Below are 20,406 nucleotides of genomic sequence, written 5' to 3'. Positions count from 1 at the left end.
TGTGTGTGTAAAAGAGAGAGGGAGAAACTACACCCACTCTTTCTGCACATTAAGGTATTCAGAGCTTATAGCTTTCTTTTTAACTTCTGATTTATTAAGTATGTGAAAATTTGATGTGTGCTGGAGTGTTCTAAATAGGTTCTAACTGGTTAGAATAGGTTAGAACTGTGACTCAGTAGAGGTGGCTGAATTTCAATTCCTATCAGTCTCAGTAAGACTGATGGTTGGTGTCAGAGACTGGTTGGACACTGAGGAATAGTAGCTGGATACTGGTGAGTGGGCACCAGGAGAAAGGGGGGTGGAGACTGAATTGGAAGATGGGATCGGTCTGGGGGAGCCTGAAACAGTCAGGAGATGAGAGTCAGAGGCAGGACAAACGGCCAGATTGGAGAGTGAAGAACAAGTGCAGGAGGGGAGAGAGAGTCTGGTGCAAAGGGCTTCCACATCTCCTGCCCCCACCTTGCCTGCTCCACTGTCTTCCAGGACCAGGAGAGGATTGATTGTGGGGGGCAGAAACAGGTTACTTGCTGGTGGTGTCTTCTCCTGCTTGCACACAGCTTGGGTGAAGAGATTAGAGGTAGGGTTTCTCTTTTGCTGCAACTGTCTCATTGGGTGCCCATCTAGGAGTAGCTGAGAGGCATAGGACTGATGGACATGCCTTTTCCTAACTTGTAATTGTACTTTTCACAATAAAGAGTTACTGTATTTTCCTGTCTATAAGATGACCCCATGTATAAGATGCCCCCTACGTTGGGGGACCCCGTTTTAAGAAAATGGGGGGAGGTAGCCCCCATGTATAAGATGCCCCCAAATTCTGGACATTATTTTTTAGGAAAAAAACGTAGTCTTCTACATGGAAAAATACGGTAATTCCTCACTCTGGGCATTCCTTGCCTGACAGTCAAGGAGGATGGGAATTCTAGTTCGACAACACCAGTAGGGCCACAGGTACCTTTCCATCCTAGCAGAAGCAAGTCCTTCTGTCCCAAGGATGGAAAACCAATGGTACGCCAGATGTTGCTGGTCTATGAATCCTCTCATCCCTGCCCACTGGGCAATATGGCTGGATAGGGATGGTGGGAGTTCAATAATATCTGGAGGGCCGCAGGTTCCCCACCGTGGTGCTATCCATACTGAATAACTATGCACTCTTCTCTCTAGTAATGCACATCTGGAAGAGAACTTGAGCCCTCTGTCTAGCCCATCTTTTGTTTCCATTTTTGAAGGTGCCTCCAAAAATCAAGCCTAACATCTCAACTACCTTGCTGTTCTAGTCCTAGAGATGGCTCACCACACTTTAGGGAAATGTATTATGGAATACAATTTTACTAAATAATACCTTCCCAACATTTAGCTTAAGCTTTTTCTCATTGTTGGTTGCACCCATCATTTCTTCTCCATGGAGTTGAACAGTCGATTCCTGTTTTAGAGTATCTGCTTTGTTTTACGGAAGGTCCCAGCGCCACCAGGCTTGGGGAAAGATCCTGATTTGATTCCTTAGAAGCCAAAAGGACAGAATGGGGTTAGGTAGATAATATTCATACATTTTTTTCCACCTTAAGCCTACCCTTCACGTGTTTTGAATGATACTTTGTTTCTTCTTATCCAAGCTAAGCAAACCCAGCTTCATTTTATGCTGTTCTCCAGAGCCCCATCTCTCCCTGCATCCTCTCTGGATGCTTTCCTCACAATATTAAAGTAGCAAAAATAAGCTCCCTGAAGTGAGTTGTCCCAAAAAAAACTTTTTTTAATAGTTTGCCTATCCATACTAATTTCAGTTAGTTCCTTGAACTGCAGGTATGGGACATCACAGGCCTCTCAGTCATCTCTCTGTCTGACCCTAGGGGCTTTCCCCAGGCCACAACCTTTGTGAGCCACATCCTTTACCATCCCTGCTTTGCACCCTTCCTTGTGTGTTTTTGCCTGGCTGGAATGTGTCCTTGAACTCTGATCATGCCTCTTGCTTGTTTGGATGGAAGATGGAGGTGTGTGTTTCTGTGTGTGTAGAAACTAGCCTACTGTACAAAGGCAATATTCACACTGTCCATTTCTTTCGTATTTCCTTATCAGTCGCCTTCCACACACATGTCTGAAGGTTATGTACAAAATGCAATAAAAAGCTGAAAACAACATAGAACATAATAGCAGACCAATTTCAAAACATTACCAAGTTGGTGAGGGATCTGGAGACTAAGAGTTGTCTCCAGTGCTAGTCCTACCCCTAAGTAGGCCTATTAAAGTTAATGGACACAATTCACTTAGGTACATTAATTTCAGTAAGTCAGCTTTGAGTATAACTTAGCTGGATACAAGACAATCTACTATGTGGAAAGGAACTGGGCATATTTAGCTGAAAGGAGAGAGAAGAGAGGATTTTTAATCCTTTTATGAAATCTGCATGCTAAGGGAAATCTAAGCGAAACAACCAGCTGCTGTGCACATTCACCAAGCCTTGTGGAGAATGTGCACAGAATCCTTCCATATGAAGAGAAAGTTGTACACATTTCCCAGTCAGTGTATATCATCTCCAACAGCCTTGGAAAATGTGCATATCTCGGCTGAATTTTGCACTTTCTTCAGACATTATGCACAGTGCCCAACAGACCTTAGGGAACATGCATATATCAAATTAATATTGTACATTCTGCAGTCAGGATGCATAGTCGCCAATCAATGTGCATTTTTTCCTGTTTCTTGTTCAGAAGAGTGAAATCTGTACCCCCTGAGCTGCTTCTGACCCACTGCCTAATCTTACGTGGCCCAATGCTCAGCCAAGCATCAGGGAGAAAGGGGAGGCAGATAAATATAATGTGGTTTCCCCCCCTGCACTTCAGCCCTGTTTTCACCACTCCCAGCTGTCCCCCTTGAAAGGCCTTTCAACTCTGATTCTTAGACCTGCTTCCGGAGCAGAACTTGACTTTCTGTTGTTTAGGCGTGGGCTTCTCCAGCAGATCACACAGATCAAACTCAAATATTACCAGATTTCCCAGCTGTTGAACTACCATGGAAATGGTTTGGTCTTTCCCCAGCAAATGGATAGATGAGACATTTATCCCAGAACTCTTCTCTGCCTGCATCTTTTGTCACCTTCTTGTCTCTGGAGTTATGTGTGTGTTCTTCCACCTCCTCTCTACTTTTGTCTGTCTCTTCTTCTCCTACACGCTCTCTTCTCTTTCCCCTTCAGGACTATGAGAGTAAGCTCCAGGCCTTACAGAAGCAGGTGGAGACCCGGTCATTGGCTGCCGAGACCACAGAGGAGGAGGAGGAAGAGGAGGAGGAGGGTGAGTTCTGGGTGGAATTCAGACAGTTTGGGTTGCAGAGAGAGTGAGAGACTGCTCCACAAATGTTCACGGTGTCTGTGGAAATGATCACAGCTCTTCAATCTGCTTTCACCAACCTGACAGTCAACAAAATGAATATCAAAGACTACAGTTCCCATCATCCATTACTGATGGTCATGCTGGCTTGAGCTTATGGGAGTTAGGACTCCAACTACATTTGGAAGGCCACACATTCACCACCCCTGATATAAACAAAATTGCTATCAAAGATTACAATTCCCATCATCTGTTACTCTCAGCCATTCAGGGTGGGGCTGATGGGAGTTGCAGTCTGAAACATCTGATGGGTGTCAGGTTGACAAAGGCTACCTTAACAAAACAAAAAGTGACTTTCCTTCCCTCTTGATGCAACCCAGTGTTTCAGTTTAACACAGAACAATCTCTTCCAGGAACTTCTCTGTATTTATCACTTGGATGGTTTTGGAAATATGTCTCTTACCCTTCAGGATCACCACCCTTTAGGGTAGACTACAAATACATAAAACAGTCAGGGTGTTCCAGTGTTCTGCACAATATGTTGCATAACCCTCACAATGTAAGGTTCCCATGGTTTTTACCTTCATATTGCAGATAAGGGCTTAAGAAAACCATATCTCAGTTTCTTAGCTGGTATACTCTTTTGGGGGGATAGTTTGCACTCTGCAAAATTCTTAACAGTTTCTCTTCCTCTGATTCTTTTTAGGGCCTCTATAGATTCTGGACATAATTAGATCAGGGTGGAGAACCTCAGATTCAGGGGCCAAATGTGGCCCTCTGTATTTCTTTATCTGGGGCTCATGACTTTATCTGTTAAATGCTTTTTCCTGACATGATGTCTTATTGCTTATGAGAGAATATGACCCTCAAACTGAGAAAGGGTCCCCACTTAAGACCTCAGATTATCTGGAAGGGGTGGGGCTCATGTGAAATCGGTCCTTGTCTTCAAATGAACCCAATCACCTTCTCTCCTTCCTGCAGTACCCTGGACTCAGCACGAGTATGAATTAGCCCAATGGGCTTTCCGGAAGTGGAAGTTCCATCAGTTTACTTCCTTAAGAGATCAGCTGTGGGGGAATGCAGTCTATTTGAAAGAAGGCAATGCAATCAGTGTTGAGCTGAAAAAGAAGGTAGGGGGGAATTCACGACTGAATATGACTGCATGCTGTGCACGCCTGTGTCAAGTCATCTTGCAGAACAAATGTGGGTGGAGGGGAGTTGGTTAACGTTGAAAGTTTGTCAGAGGGTATATATGAGAATCACAAATGATCTTGCAATTCCCAGTTCTCCTGTGTTGCTTCAGCATGGTTCAGATTTAGCCTGTGGTCACATTGACGCCATGCATTTAAAGCACATGGCTTTCCCCTAAACAATCCTGGGAACTGTAGTTTGTTAAGGGTGCTGGGAGTTGTGTAAACAACAGTTCCCAGGACTCTTTGTGGAAATCCATTTGCTTTAAATGTATGGCGTCAGTGTGACCATGGCTAGAGTTTGGAGGGGTCAGTTGTGAAGCAGACCTTCTGTCAACCTGAGTGCTCCCTGCCTTTTCCTGTCTTCAAGTTGGAGGCAAGGCGGGGAGCACAGGAAGAGACCCCTAACAGAATGACCCTTGCTCCCTTCAGCATATTTTTGTTCTCCATGGGGAGACGAAGGGAAGCTGTTCCTGCTTTGTCTCAGCTGTGGGAACTGTCTTTCTGCTTAAGGAAACCAGATCCCTGCTATAGGCTATATATAAGAAAGCACTTCTAGATCCAGTCTTATCTGAAGTTCAGTCTGAACACCTGCTTTTCATGCAGAAGCTCTGAGGTTAAATCCTCAGCATCTCCAGGTTTGTCTAGGAAAGACCCCAGTCTGAAACCCTGGAAAGCTGCAGCCAGTGTCAACAATACTGAGCTAGATGGACCAATTGGTCTGGCTCAATATAAGGCAGCTACCTATACCTTAAGGGAAGGAGTGTAGCTCGTTGGGAGGTCGTCTGCTTTGCGTATAGGGAGTCCCATGTTCAATCCACTTTCTCCAGGTGGAAACCAGGAAAAGACTCTTTCTTGACATCCTGGAGAGCTGCTGCCAGTCAGTGTAAGCAGCACTGTCTTAGCATAAGGCAGCTTCCTCTTTTCCTGTGCATTACCTCCATTCCAGGTGCAGTTCCAGTTTGTCCTCCTGACTGACACGCTCTACTCCCCATTGCCACCTGAATTGCTGCCGCCTGAGTCGGAGAAGACCCGGGACAACCGCCCTTTCCCTCGGACAGTGGTTGCTGTGGAAGTCCAGGATCTGAAGAACGGTGCAACTCATTATTGGTCCCTGGAAAAACTCAAGTACGTTAGGGCTGCCGTTAAAGTCACCCTTCTGGGAAGCATTTTATTTAATTTACAAATATTTCAGCTCTGCCTTTTCCATTCTGGTGATCCACCAGGCAGTAGCATACAACACTCAGGATGACCTAAATTAAAAGTATAACAGGATTATAAAAGAACAGCAGGAGTAAAAAAAAAAATGGGGGAAGAGCCATTTTGTTCTCACCTCTGAGAACCTAGAGTGCCTTTGCCATTTGGAATAGACAGTACTGTAATCAGGGCTTGGAAGGTTAGTTTTAAAAAAAGAGCTAGTTTAACATGTCCAAAAGGACATGTTCCAGCTGACATCCGTGGAATGTGCATTGTTTAATTTATTTCCCCCAACAATTATGATCTTTAAACTTAAAGGCTCACGGAGTCTAAAGAATAAAGAGGACACACAAGAGAATGAGCTTGAAGATGAACTAGAAATTGTTCAAAGTTCAGTTTCCAAAACCAACATAATTCACTTTCAGTTCACCTGGCAATTTTGGGAACTACTTTTAGGTGGATGCCAGAACTTTTGGAACCAATTCAGTAAACTTGGTTAAACTGAACTGGTTCACTCCAAGCACTAACTGTAGTAGTAGTAGTAGTAGTAGTAGTAGTAGTAGTAGTAGTAGTAGTAATAATAATAATAATAATAAATTCTATTTATACCCCGCCCTCCCCAGCTGAAGCTGGGCTCAGGGCGGCTAGCAGCAATCAAAATAATCCAACATTCTAAAAACCTTTCATTGTAAAAATTGATTAAAATCAAATTGATGGCAACCATTAAGCAAAATTCTGTAGTGCATGGACCAATGGCATGATTCCACATGAGGCAGTTTCATACCTTTTAAATGCAGTATGGACTTTCTGGTTCTGCATTTATCTTCTTGCCCCCTCTGCTCTCCAGGCAGAGACTGGAGCTGATGCGAGAGATGTACGACCGAGCAGGAGAAATGGCCTCCAACACACAGGAGGATAGTGAGAGCACCATGACTGGGAGCGACCCTTTCTACGATCGGTTCCATTGGTTCAAACTTGTTGGGAGGTAGGTGGTGACAAATTTCTATTGGCTGGTTGACTTCAGCTTGGATGGTGAATGGAAGTTTGTAGGTAGAATGTTGAAAGCATTGTCTTACGGATCCCCAGACTTGGCTTGCGTTATCATCCTGTATAACAGAAAATGTCATGTTGGAAGAGGTTCAGATGATGAAGAGGAGACAGTGATGCTTTTTGCAGAGTTGTTCTATTGGTCTTATATATGGAGTTGACCTGCAGACGCAGCCCAGAACTTGAAAGTGGGCTAAGGATTTTGCAGGTCTGTTTGCAAGTTGATCCTCTCTGTGTGTGATAACTTCACATGTTATATTTCATTCCCTGCACAAGATGCAGGGCAGAGGAGAACTGTAATAAATTTGGGTTCGTTGTCTTGAGAAAAGAATTAATACGGTTGTTTTCCTAAGTAGCAGTTGCAATGAATCCTAGTTTTTGGCTGGAGCGCTCTCAACAAGCCAGGCTCTACTCCCTCACACCATTCTCCAGGGATCATTCCTCAACTCCTATCTCAATGTTTATCATAAGGAAATGTCTCTTGCCTTTGTATATCTTGTAAATATCTAACTCTTGAAGAAAAAAGAAATAATTCATTCTGACTTTTAAGGGTTGCCATATGTCCTCGTTTTCCAGGACACATCCTCTTTTTTTATGGGTTTGTAAAATGAGAGTCATCATCGTGACCCATAGTTAAAGGTAGAAGTCAGCAAATGTGTCCTCTTTTTTGCTCTTCAAAACCCTAGACTTTCTTCAGTAAAGTCCCCATAGTTTAAGGAACAATAGATTAAAAGACTCTCACAATATGTATAAAGACACACATTACATACAGAGAGAGCATCTGAAAATGAACCCACCTCCCTTTCACAGTCCAGAATTCTGCTGCCAGAATTCTGTGTGACTTATAAAATATTCTGCTTTAAGACAGAATGTTGCAGCACTGGAAATGGTGACATCTTACCACAAACTTATTCCAATGATCTCAAAATAATAGGGTGTTTTGGCGTACGAGCGTCTGATATATTGTGCAGTATGTTTCCTTTGCTTTCCTCTGAAGTCTTTCTTCCCACCCTGCGCTGCTTGGTTTTCTCCACCGCCCCTTTCCCCCACATTCCTCTTACCTGCCCCCCCCCAATTCCTCCAGGCAGCCAAAAGCTTTTGCTTGTCAGTTTATTCTAGTGGGCTGTGAGCCGGACTCCACATCAAACTCCTTTGTTGAATGAAGTTGTCCTTGTCTTTCTCTTCCCCCACCCCACTTGCCTGCGTTAATCAAAAGTGTTCCGTCCACCAATATATCTAGCTCCCCCATTTTCCACGGCTGCGTGAACGAGCGCCTGGCTGACCGCACGCCCTCCCCCACTTTCTCCACGGCCGACTCCGACATCACCGAGCTGGCCGACGAGCAGCAGGACGAGATGGAGGACTTTGACGACGAGGCCTTTGTGGACGATACGGGCTCTGACGCAGGGACTGAGGAGGGATCGGACCTCTTCAATGATGGGCATGACCCGTTTTACGACCGCTCCCCCTGGTTCATTTTAGTGGGAAGGTTGGTGAGGTTAACTGTAAGAATGGCCAAGGGGGGCTAGCTCTTGCCCTGGACTGCAGGTGCCAGAGCTATTCAAGCCAAGCCATGGGTGATGGGTGTGTTCTGAGCTCCATGCATCCGGGCCTCCACTAGTTGTATAATGTAGTTTTGGCATGTTATTTATTATGAAATCTGCGTCGGGATTCTCGGCTTCAATCCAACATTAGTCCTATGTACCAAGTTTCTAGTCCATGGCTATTGTGGCCACATGTCTCGCTAAGTGATAAAACCAGGACTTGTAATGAATGAGCAGCATACTAAATGTATGATGCTGAATTGCTCCCACTTTGCTCTGCCCTCTGTGGGGCCAGGAGCAACAAACCCTAAGCCTTGACTTGCTGTGAAGTGTGAGCCAATGCTCATGGTTAGTTTATTTCCAAACAAGCAATGATGGTTAGTCCAAGGTTTTATTGGTTGTTTCATATGTCACCTTAAGCCCAGTGCACCTGATTTGCTACTTCCAGCTCCAAGGAGAGCAAAGAGAAAAGGAAGGTGGTTGAGTGGCATGCCATGCTCTATGTGACATGCAAATAAGGCTAGTGAGTGTCAAGGTATGGGCAAACTTGGTGAAGTTTTCAGAAATTAAAGGTAAAGGTACCCCTGCCCGTATGGGCCAGTCGTGTCTGACTCTAGGGTTGTGCGCCCATCTCACTTAAGAGGCCGGGGGCCAGCGCTGTCCGGAGACACTTCTGGGTAACGTGGCCAGCGTGACGAAGCTGCTCTGGTGAGCCAGCACCAGCGCAGCACACGGAAACGCTGTTTACCTTCCCGCTATAAAGCGGTACCTATTTATCCACTTGCACTTAGGGGTGCTTTCGAACTGCTAGGTGGGCAGGAGCTGGGACCGAAAGACGGGAGCTCATCCCGCCGCGGGGATTCGAACCGCTGACCATGCGATCGGCAAGTCCTAGGCGCTGAGGTTTTACCCACAGCGCCACCCGCGTCCCTCTTCAGAAATTAGAGGAGGACAAAAGAGGGGCTTTTGTATTCAGAGGTTAAAGCTACAGTGATCTTTGTAGTTCCTTCTCTCTACTTGCAGAAGATAAATTATGTCTCTTTGGTGCAGAAAAATATTTTCACTAATGCCACCCAGACACCCCACCAAAACATTTGTTCTAACCATAGTTTGAAGTTTGAAATATGCAGGTGAACCATGGTTTGGAACAGCTTTCAATTTCTCCTCAGCTCAGAAGCCCTACAGCCAGGCATAGCAGCACAATATTGTAATGACAGTTTGTCAGTTCAGAAGTTGCATCAGGGGAAATGCATAACAGTGGTTTGCAAACTCACTTCAAGCCATAGTTTCTGGTATTGTCATCTGATAATGAACCATAGTTTGTCAATTCAGGCATCACACCGACCCATAGCTAAGCTTCCTTTAACCATTCCTTGGTGTCATATCTGAACTGAGCTCCTATATCTTTTACCCCTGTGAGCTTGATTGGTCAGTGATAGTGGTGCCCAAGATACCCTTATTGAGCTGCATAATCAAGCTGGGGGAATGGACCTTGGCAATGCATTTCCCTCCCATCTCTGCTAGTCCCAGTGGAGCTGCATGAATCCAGTGAATCCAGTGGAGCTGCATGGATTTAGGATTTCAGGTTGGGTTCCCTGTGTCTAGCTGAGACCCTCTGCTGTTATTTCATAGAGACCACAATATCAAGAACCCTCTTTTGGAATGGTGAGGGCCTACCCTGGGGTGAGGATCCTCTGGCCTGTGGGCCAAATTGGATTTGGCATAGGTCCATATTTGGCCCATGAGACCACTCTTCCCAAACAATGCCCAGCATTCGGCAGGAAAAAACCTCAGCTCCAAAGAACCACCCTGGAGCTTGCTACAACTGCTGATCAACTAATTGGCAGTGTATCTTCATAGGGGCTTCTTTGAAATGGTCGCTTGGTGTTGTAATGACATCAGATAATTAACAGCTGGGAGGCCCCACTCACCTGTCAAAGTTGGCCTGTGGTAGGTGGGGAAGAAAAAGGATTTGAATGAATACAGTTCTCGCTCCTATCTGTCCCATTCCCTGATGCCTTATTTTCTAGTTCTGTTTTGGCCTCAGGGAATAAAGAGCCTTCAGATCACACACCATTACCCATGGCTCCTTACAGCTGAAATTAGTCATTTTCGCATGTGTGTGCCTTGGCTGCCATCTTGTGGCTCAAAATGAAAGAGCTAGTCCCTGTGGCCATATCTTTTGGCATGCTGGGTTGTCGTGGAGGCCTGATGTTCTCATTGGGTTTAAAAGCTGGAAGGGGAGGTGGAAAGGGGTGGCGGCTGTGGAGCATTTTCTCAGAATCCTTGAAATGATGTTGTGTTTATCTAAAGAAAACAACAGCAACCCACCATTATCATTCTTTTGAGTTCCGTTGTCTTTATGTTTTGATACAAATCTTCATATTAAATTTAATTTCTCATTTGGTTTTTGTGTGTGTGTGTATGCCACTCTGCCTCACCAACCTTTCTGCTAATATAGCTCCCTGCACCCCTTTTTCAGTCTGCTGCTGTGTTGCCTTAAATAAAATTAGATTTAAAATTGTCTTGAAGGAAGTTGGCAGATGGAAGGAGTTCCTTCCACTCAGTGCAGAAGTAATTTCATGGAGTTTCCTGCTGTGAAGATCATAGTCATGGCTGTTACCTTAAAGAAGCGATGACGATCCTGTGACCCAGGTGCTGTTGGACTACAACTCCCATAATCCTTGGCCTTTGGCTGGGCTTGCTGAGGTTGCTGGGAGTTGGAATACAACAACATCTAGCGGGCAAGCACAGGTGTTCGGGGAGAATTTCAGTTCACATTTAAAGGCGAACTTACTTAATTTTTGCTTTCCGAAACAGTACTTGAACTGAAATTTCCATCCTTTGTAATTTGGACTTCTCTGAATCTTGCGGTGCAGTTCTCTAGCCAAGAAGTGTGTATGACAATGCATATAGCTGCTGGGAAACACTTGAGTAGGGTGGAGGCACAAAAAGTAGATCTCCTCCTCTGAGTGCATTGCCCTATGGCTCTAAGCACCATCAGTTCTCCTATTAGAAAATTCAGCTGCTGAGTAGGGATGGAAACGGAGCCAAAATGCAGCCCCTTCAAAATGAGAAGGTGTCAGTGTGCTCAGGAGAGCCCCACATTTTTCAGAAGTACAAAAATATTTTTATGGGTGGGGAGAATAGAAGAGGATGAGCTTCTCCTCTGCAACCCCTGCTCCCCAACCAACAGCCCAGTGAAGATTGGGACAGTGGGAGGAGGCGCTAACTGTCTGGAGCCCCTAACAGGATCATCCCTCACTGCAGTATTTTGTTGCAGGTCCCACTTACCTTTTAATTAACAACGTTTTAAAAGGCCTTAGATGAACTGTGTGCTGCCATGAGAGAGGTTTAAATGTGCTTTGGAAAATGAAGCTTCATTGTTGCATATATCCACCTTTCTTTGCAAGGAGGGCTTCTGCATCCTTGATCCCCACCACCTCCCAGGCAGGGGGATTTTAAGGATCCCTGAGAATTTCATGGGGCAGTCGGTGTTAGAGTTGACAAGTGTGGGAGAACCTCAGTGTTGTATCCAACAAAGTCCTATTCGCGTAAGATCCATTGAAATGAATGGGCCTAAGCTAGTTATGGCCATTCATTGCAGTGAGTCTGCTCTGAGTAGGATGAGCATAGGCTACAACCCTCAGAAGCATTGCCACTGCTCAAGCAGGGCAGGGGATATAATTCACATTGAAAGATATATGATCTGGATGATCCCTCAATTGCAAGTGTATACAAGTGTAAATGGTGAAGAGATGGGGGAAGATTTAATTTGCAGCTTGTTCTACCACATGAGAGGCAAGTGTTTTAAAAGCTTATATTTATTCACTCCTAGTGTTCAATAATGACATAGTAACTCGTTGAATCTCTTACCTGGTACAACTTCTCTTGATTCCACTGGAAGTGAAAATGAACCAGACTTGATTTAATAGAAATGTTGCATTTTTTACAAGCTCACAAATGACACAACATTCCCTTTTGGCATATTCAGGAGTCTCCATCTCTTCGGAGCAGACTGAAAAAAATGAAGTAGATCCTTAACTGATTTATTCCAGTGCTGAGTTGCGGCTATTTCTGTTCTTCACGTTTTCATTTTGCTCCTAGCACTTTATTAATCTATTATTTTATTTTTCTTTTGTACTGCCATTTTGTTGTCATTTTTGTTGTAGAATTTATGTATATGTATATATATAAAATCATGCATTTTACATCGCTCACATTCTTTTCATTTCAGGAAATGTCTGCCTGGTGGGGCAAAGGGCATGGGGATGGCAGAATAGACTAATACCTTGCAAGCCACTAGTCTACAGTATATGTTTTCCTGGCCTTTATTCCTGTTCACACTTGAGTACGTTTAGCCAGTTACGGCATTTAAAGCTTCCCCCCCCACAGTTTGCCGCAGTCCAAGTAGATAGGAACATATGTAGCTGCTTTATACTGAGCCAGACTTGGCCCCATCTAGCTTAGTATTGTCCTCCCTGGAGATCTTTCTGCATACAAGGCAGATGCTGTTCCACTGAGCTACAGCCCTTCTGAGAAGGAGCTATTTGAAGTTAACGTAAGCAGGAAGGGTAGTAGGGAGTGTAGTGAGCCTGATACTGCAGCTTGTTCTCATCACACTAAACTATGGTTTAGCTTGTTGTCTGAACACAGCCATTCTTGGATGTTGGGCAACATCACTGAAATACACATGGAAGGATGAAATCATTATTAAGCCCCATCATATTTCCCCTTTTTAAAGTGCTTCTGCCTGTTTAGAATGCATTGTGAATAAAGGTGAACACTTTAAAAAACAACCCTGTAATTTCCTTTCCTGGTGTACTTGAAATGTTTTCATAAAGCTTTCATCCTTAGTAATGTTAGTAACTGGCAAAAAACAACAACCCACGTTTATAGCTCTCTTCCATTTCAAACATCTTCTTTGATAAACCAACATCTTCATGTCTAACTCACTACCATTGAGTGGCTGGTTGAGTTTTTATGCGTTGATGCAAATGTGTTGAAACTGGTTTGCAGATTCCAAAACCTAATACGGTGCCTGTTCAGGCTGACAAGTACAAGCTTCAGTTTGTAAGCGGTGTTCTAATGTTTGTGCTTCTGTATAATATCCCTCCTTTAACCCTCCAGGGCCTTTGTGTACTTGAGCAACCTTCTCTACCCAGTCCCACTCATCCACAGAGTGGCCGTGGTCAGTGAGAAAGGGGAAGTGCGTGGATTCCTGCGTGTGGCAGTCCAAGCTATAGCTGGTAAGGTGCTGTGCTTACACTCTGCCCTTCCATGATTCCTCACGGGAGCTTCTTTCAGCACAAGGGCCACATTCCCTTCTTGCCAATCTTCCAACTCTATGGTTCTGGGGACCTCCCAGAATCAGAAACAGGTGGGGCAGCGGATGCTCATTTACATTTATACAATCATCTTGTTTCTACACATCCCCTCTCTGCCTGTCCTCCAGGCAACCAAGAGGCATGATCAGGGTTCAAGGGCAGATTCTAGCCAGGCATAAGTGGACCAATAAGGGTGCAAAGCAGGGTGTGTGTTGTGTGTGGCCTGGTTAGAGCCCAAAAGGCTGGTTAAAGAGGCCTGAGGTTCCCTATCCCTGCCTTTTGCGATCCCATGCTGGTGACAGAGCCAGTTCACCCTACTTGTGGTCTCCTGGTTTACAACAATTCATCTAATGCTGAACACAGTAGCTGCCTTCCCCCCTTTGCGCCAAACTTAAGAAAACGGTGGCTGATTTTCTTTGGTAGCTCAGTTCAAATCTCTGTCCTTCAGTAAGGAATAACATAGGAATAACATAAGATATTTTCCAGGGTTGTGAAATTATTTATACAGTGCGGTCTAGTGGTTAGAGTGTCGGATTGAGGCCTGGGAGACCTAGGTTCAGAACCCTTGCTCAGCCATGAAACTCACCGGGCCAGTCAATTTCTCTCAGCCTAACCTACCTCACAGAGTTATTGTGAGAACAAAAAGGAGTGTGGGAAGAACCAAGCTCCTTAGAGGAAAGGTGTGCAATAAGTGCAATAATAAATAAAATGAACAAGATCAACTGAATAGCTGATTATTGTAAACCAATAGCTGAATTCTACATTTTTAAAGGGCCTACTATAGTTTCTTTGAAAATCTAATTGCTCATCTGATTGCTGTATCCATTCCCAGGGCCGGATTCAAGTAAATAGTTGTGTTAGCTCAACCAGTCCCACTAGTGCAGTAGGGCTTCCTCCCTCTCGTTTCCCCATGCACCCTCCCATTAGCTCTGGGGGGTTAGCAGAACCTCTAAAACAGCACTTGGGTGGGGGAGAGGGGAGATGTTCTGCCTGGAAGGCCAAAATGCTCACATTGATGGAGCAATCATAATCACATGATGTTGAATTCCTCCCTATGTTTTGTTCTTTTAGCTGACGAAGAAGCTCCTGACTATGGATCTGGTGTTCGGCAGTCGGGCACCGCTAAAATCTCATTTGATAACGAGTATTTTAACAAGGTAACCCGCGACTTAAACGAGCTCTTGTATCTGTGTGTTCCTGTCCCTTTTGGTGTAGAAAGCGGACAGAAAGCTAACTTGTCGCTCCTCTCTCCCTTTTGCTTTGCTCAGAGCAACTTTACGTCGGTTGCGATGACCCGTTCTGGGTTGTCCTTGGAGGAACTGCGAATTGTAGAAGGTCAGGGCCAGAGTTCAGAGGTCATCACACCTCCTGAGGAAATCAACAGAATGAATGACATGGGTAAGTGATGCAGCTCTTAGGAAAGGTGGGACAGGGTAAACGGAGGCTTTACGTTGAATTTAGGGTTAAGGGCAGGATCAAAACAACAACAGACCCATGCAGACTGGGGTTCCCCTCCCTTCAAATCAGGGATGGGGAGCCTGTGGTCCTCTAGATCTCCAACCCCTATCATCCTTGACCATACTGGCTTTGGTTATGGGAGTTGGAGTCCAAGAACATCTGGAGGGCCTGGTTTTAATCTGTGTTAATAAAAGCCAATGCAGCCACTCATGAAGAGACACAGCAAGGAGCCTCCTTTTTAGATGGTGCTCCCAGGAGCCTTTAATCCAGAGTTGAGGAACCTGCAGCCCTTCAGTTGTTGCTGGAGTCCAACCTCCGTCATCCCTGACCATTGACCATGCTGGCTTCTGGAGCTGGTATCACATAACATCCAGGAGGGCCACAGGTTCACCATCCCTGGCCTAAATACTGCAGTACAATAAAAACACATGCTTTTTATTATCATTACAACACTTAAATGAACTGTTAATTCTTGATTACATTTGTGTGAACCTAAACCTCAAGTAAAAGTATCAAGACATATCTAAAAATAGCCCTGAAGCTGATAATATTAGTACCTAGCATACCTCCCCCTGCCCTGCAGTCTTTTTATACAACAACCCCGAAGGGCAAAAGGTCCCTTCATAGTTCTTCTGGAAGCAGATTCATTATGAAGGCTCTGGGACTAGGGGAGGGCAAGCAAGGCAAGGCAGGCGGATCAGGGAAGGGGCACAAGTGGCCCTCCGGATGTTTTTACACTAAAGCTCTTGCCATTCCTGATCATTGGCCATACCTGGCTAGGGCTGATGGGAGTTGGGACATCAGCAGCATCTGGAGGGCACCATGTTTTTGACCCCTGGTTTAGAGGTGAGTGTGTACCTTCCTTCCTTCCCATCCCACATTGAGCCTGAAGAGCTACTGTCAGTACAGGGATGGACCCTAATAGTCTGACTTGGCATGAAGCAGCCTCCTGTGTCTTTGAAGCATCTTGGGAAATTCAGATGCCGTTCTGAGCAGCTGCTTGGGGAAAGTGCCCCATGACACTGAGGAGCAGGAAAACCCTGACTGTCTCATGAGTCAACCCTCCTCCTTTTTCAGACTTGAAGTCTGGCTCGTTGCTGGATGGCAAGATGGCCATGGAAGGCTTTACCGAAGAAGTTGGCGACCACCTAAAACTGGGAAGCGTCTTTACTTTCCGGGTGACAGTGCTGCAAGCCAGCGGCATCCTCCCGGAATATGCAGACATCTTCTGCCAATTCAAGTAAGTTTCGCCTGCAGTGAGCAACAGCTGTATCTATGGGTCAGAGTCTTAGTCATTGTTTTGGAAATTCTGAGCTGTTTGGGAACTGCTGTGCAAGGGTGAACCTAACTCATTCTGGGGCATCCACACACAGAGGAGTGTGGCTTACTAGCCAGAGCCTCTTGTTTGACTTTGCTTCCAATTCCTCAAGCCTTCTAACTAGCATGGAAGGAGGGTGGGCAAACTTTCCTGAGGTTGGGACAACAGCATATTTTAATGAACATTTTGACCCCTCGTGTCAAACTTCCTGCGGAAGTGGGGTGGGGAAACTTTTTAAACTATGGAGCAGCATTTCTCTTCACGACAGCTTTCCAGAATGGATGACAAAGCATTATTTTGCTAAATTAGATTGCATTTTTGTCGCCCTAGCTTTCTGCATCGACATGATGAAGCATTCTCTACTGAACCTCTCAAAAACAATGGCCGAGGGGCGCCTCTTGGTTTTTATCACGTCCAGAACGTAAGTGGAAGTGGGTCTGCTTCTGATGGGTGACCTCCTGGTCTGTCACTGTTGGGGTGGGGGCATGTTCTATCTCTTGGGAGTCAGAATAGCCCGGCTTTGACGTTTTCTGTAAGGGGGTCGTTAGTGTGGATGTGTAACAAAGCTGTAGCTGGAACAGACCCTGTATACGTTCCAAATGGAGTTAAGCCATCCATCTCTTGTCAGATGCACTGGCTGGGGCTTTTGATTGGCTGAAGACATATAAAGCCAGACTGATGCCGTGCTTATTGTCTCTTTCGATAGATTTCTGTGGAAGTGACAGAATCCTTTGTAGAATACATCAAGACGAAGCCTATAGTATTTGAAGTCTTTGGACATTATCAACAACATCCGCTCCATCTTCAGGGACAGGATCTCAACAGGTATTAGTGTATGGATGTCCTCTGATTAGGTCAGAATGGGGGAAAACGTAAAGGATAGCCTGGATTTGCAAATATTTCCTTAGGGAAGCATTTGGCCACCCGCCCACTCACTCTGCCTACCTGCCTTCCTCTCCCTTCCTTTGCCACTACTAGTATAGCAGTTCTTATTCTCTTCCTTTTCCTAGCCTTTAAATGGCTTTTTAAGGCTAGGGGAAGTGGAGTAAGTTTTATGTGCAACTGCTTTAGTGCTGCCTTGTGAATTAACACAGTGCAGCACTCTGGTGTCTGCATTTTCAATTCTGATTTTGCTCCCCATTCCAAAGAGTAGAATTTGGGGGGGGGGAGAGGGGAGAGAGTTTATTACCACACTGTAGTGCTAAAGCCAGCTGTATTGTTAGCATGAGACCGGCCCGTAACCACAATATTACCTGAAGAATATCTGAAGAGGTGTGCATGCACACGGTAGCTTATAGTGTACCCAGAACAAGCTTAGTTGGTCTCTAAGGTGCTACTGGACAGTTTTATTATTATTATTTTATTTATTTTGACTGCGTCAGAGCAACAAGGCTACCTACCTGAATCTAGCACCATATTACAATGAGGGTTGGGAAGGGAAGGACCTCCGGAGGATTAACCTGCTTCCTTTCTCCACAGCCCCCGACAGCCATCCCGCCGATACTTCCCTCCTCCCATGCCTCTCTCAAAACCAGGTAAGAACAACTTTTCACTGACTCATCTCTGTTAGTGTATGTAAAATGCAAGACTGCCTACCTCTCTTCAGCCCGCAATAGAAGAAAAGAATCAATTAGAATATGGAACCGTTTTCCTGAGGGAACCCCAGCTTACTGTTGTTTTTTGTTATAGAAGTTTCTTGCCCACAAAATCATTTATTATCCTACCTGCCGACATCTATTGTGTTTGTCAATTTCGACTCAAAGGAGCGGGGAACAAGAAGACCCAAATTTGCTACAACTTCCCCATGTAATTACCTGGATGCAGACTTTGCTCGCCTTTGATGAGCATCTGTTTGTAATCCTGGAGACTCCCCTTCAGTTCATATTCCAAACCAGGGAGGTATTTTTAAGGGTTGAGGGGCTGGTTGAGTAAGCAACTCTTCTGTTCCAGACACGTCATCCAGCCTGCTTTATTTATTTATAGCAGCCTTCTATTGGTGATGCTCAGGAACCATGAGAAACCAAAAAAATCAGTGCAGTTTTGAAAGGCTTAGTTTGCCCATCTTGATTCAAAATGGCATCCGGTTGTATCTAAATGTATATGAAAACCTTCTAGATCTTGGGAACCACTGTGCAAAATTTGGTTACAATATCTTAAGCAGTGTCCGTAGAAACAATTTCTCAAAATATTTAGTAGATGTTGATTTATCTAAAGACTAGCTTCCTCCTCATCCATATAGCCCCATTCTCACTAACAACTCACTGACCCAAGCTTGCTGCAACAATCCCATATCTTTCTTTGTTTTTCGTTTTGGTTGTGCATGTTGACTTCTTGTGTTCATTTCTCCCCTCTTCTTCTCCTGCTCCCAATCTCCTTGGTCTGTCCCTTTCCCCTCCTTGCCTCCCTATTGCCTGCTGGCCCTTCATCCCTTACTTGCCACATCCTCCTCCCACTGCCTTTTCCAGACCATGAGAGAAAAATTGAGTTGATCAGGTATCTCATGTCTGGCTATGTAAACGTGCATGTGCTGAACACGTTCTCCGAGCACGCCAACGTGCTTGCCTCCTCGGCCGCGGCAGCTTTCCAGGATGGGGCCGACCAGCTGCCACCTTTCCTCTTTCTGCCTGTCCCCAGCTGTCAGACCGAGCGCTTCCCCAAGCGAGATGGTTAGTAGCCGGATGCCGTCTGTGATAGATGTAGGAACAGCCCCTCCCTCCCTCCCTTTCCCCTGGCCTTTCTGCATCCATCGGTGGTGTGTCCAGGGAAAGGCCAGCACTGGGCAGTTATATATGCCTTTCCAGGATTTCTGTGGTGGTAGTCTTGTGGTACAGTCTTGTGAATTCTACAGGACCTCATTAGAATCCTTAGTTTCTCTTCCTTTTCATTGTAGATTTATTGTAACTATGGGGATTAAGGACTGCATCCTACTAAACTTTACTCAGAGTAGATGCATTGAAATTAACGGCCATGTCCATTCACTCCAACGGCAAGGAGAAAAGTACTGGTGGTATAATAATACCATGGTGCAACCCACCTCAGATTGGGGCACAATCCTTTTGCGGAGCCTGGAGCATCAGTTTCAGGCTTGACAGCCTTGACAGTAGCTGTATTTTCATGTATTGGTAAGCCATAAACCATAGCTTTACTGTACAGAAGTGAAATAGTTCCCACTTCACTCCTCCCACCTAACACTTGAAGGAAACAAACCACACCCACCAGTTTGATGTTATGAATGAACCATGGGTATGATTTGTTTAGGTGTGAACAAATCACATTCTGTAGCTAAGGCTTACTGATTGTGGTTTATTTGGAGGAAAGCAAGCCACATTCTCCAGTTTGAGTTTTGGTGACACTAAGTTGGTGTGGTGGTTTATTTCCATCCAGTGTGACCCTCTTAGGTGTGATCAAAGTAAACCATGGTTTACTGTGACATGTGAACTGAGTCATTGTGTGACCCATTGGTAATAATCCCAAGGAGTTCTCCTTCCTATTGCCTTGTGCAGTTTTTGTAAGCTGGCCTTTTTCTCTTTCAGTCCCAGCTACCAAGCTCAACACAGTGAGTAAGTCCAACTTGGGACAGAGCGTGACCAAATACGACCTCCTTGTTTGGTTTGAGATCAGCGAGTTGGAGCCGACTGGAGAGTGAGTTCTGCCTCATCATCTCTCCTGTGTTTGTTTTATTCCAACAGTGTATATCCTGCTATGTTAAGCATCATATCTAAGCAGTATGTTTTAAGTTTACAGTAGAGAGAAAATCAATTGAAGTTTATCGTAAAATCAGAAAGCTTACTTAAAATAGCTGCTGAATTAAGCCAAATGTCTGAAGTTCAATAGGGAGTTCTGATATCAGCTGGGAGGGATCTGCAGAATTCAACCCACTGTTCTGAACTCATGGCTCCTGATGGATGTGAGCTGTGTGTCTGAGCCTTTGTGAGGTGGGCACAAAAAGTGACTCCTTAAGCCCTCAGTGACAGGGCAGGGATATAAGGAATCAGGCAGTCCTTAAAG

General features: G+C 45.0%; 1 protein-coding gene across 13 annotated transcripts in view; it reads left to right on the top strand.

Moving 5' to 3' along the window:
- The window catches only part of KIF1B (kinesin family member 1B), a 128,595-nt gene that overhangs the window by 88,137 nt on the left and 20,052 nt on the right, over positions 1–20,406 (top strand). For 5 of the 13 annotated variants that reach the window (XM_083453645.1, XM_083453639.1, XM_083453647.1 and 2 more), the window contains 13 exons: positions 3,185–3,281; positions 4,299–4,447; positions 5,457–5,635; positions 6,552–6,689; positions 7,968–8,240; positions 13,426–13,544; positions 14,694–14,779; positions 14,891–15,020; positions 16,158–16,320; positions 16,729–16,819; positions 17,105–17,223; positions 17,878–17,933; positions 19,932–20,040. In XM_083453645.1, the coding sequence (XP_083309771.1) occupies positions 3,185–3,281; positions 4,299–4,447; positions 5,457–5,635; positions 6,552–6,689; positions 7,968–8,240; positions 13,426–13,544; positions 14,694–14,779; positions 14,891–15,020; positions 16,158–16,320; positions 16,729–16,819; positions 17,105–17,223; positions 17,878–17,933; positions 19,932–20,040 (1,709 nt within the window). The remainder of the gene's footprint in view (positions 1–3,184; positions 3,282–4,298; positions 4,448–5,456; positions 5,636–6,551; positions 6,690–7,967; positions 8,241–13,425; positions 13,545–14,693; positions 14,780–14,890; positions 15,021–16,157; positions 16,321–16,728; positions 16,820–17,104; positions 17,224–17,877; positions 17,934–19,931; positions 20,041–20,406) is intronic. The other 8 variants (XM_083453652.1, XM_083453641.1, XM_083453640.1 and 5 more) reach the window with 2 other exon arrangements.

This window comes from Podarcis tiliguerta (assembly GCF_965153285.1).
Source record: "Podarcis tiliguerta genome assembly, chromosome: 8".
Classification (NCBI taxonomy): domain Eukaryota; kingdom Metazoa; phylum Chordata; class Lepidosauria; order Squamata; family Lacertidae; genus Podarcis; species Podarcis tiliguerta.
The sequence above is the reverse complement of the archived record's forward strand: the minus strand, read 5'-3'. Positions and strand labels throughout refer to the sequence as shown.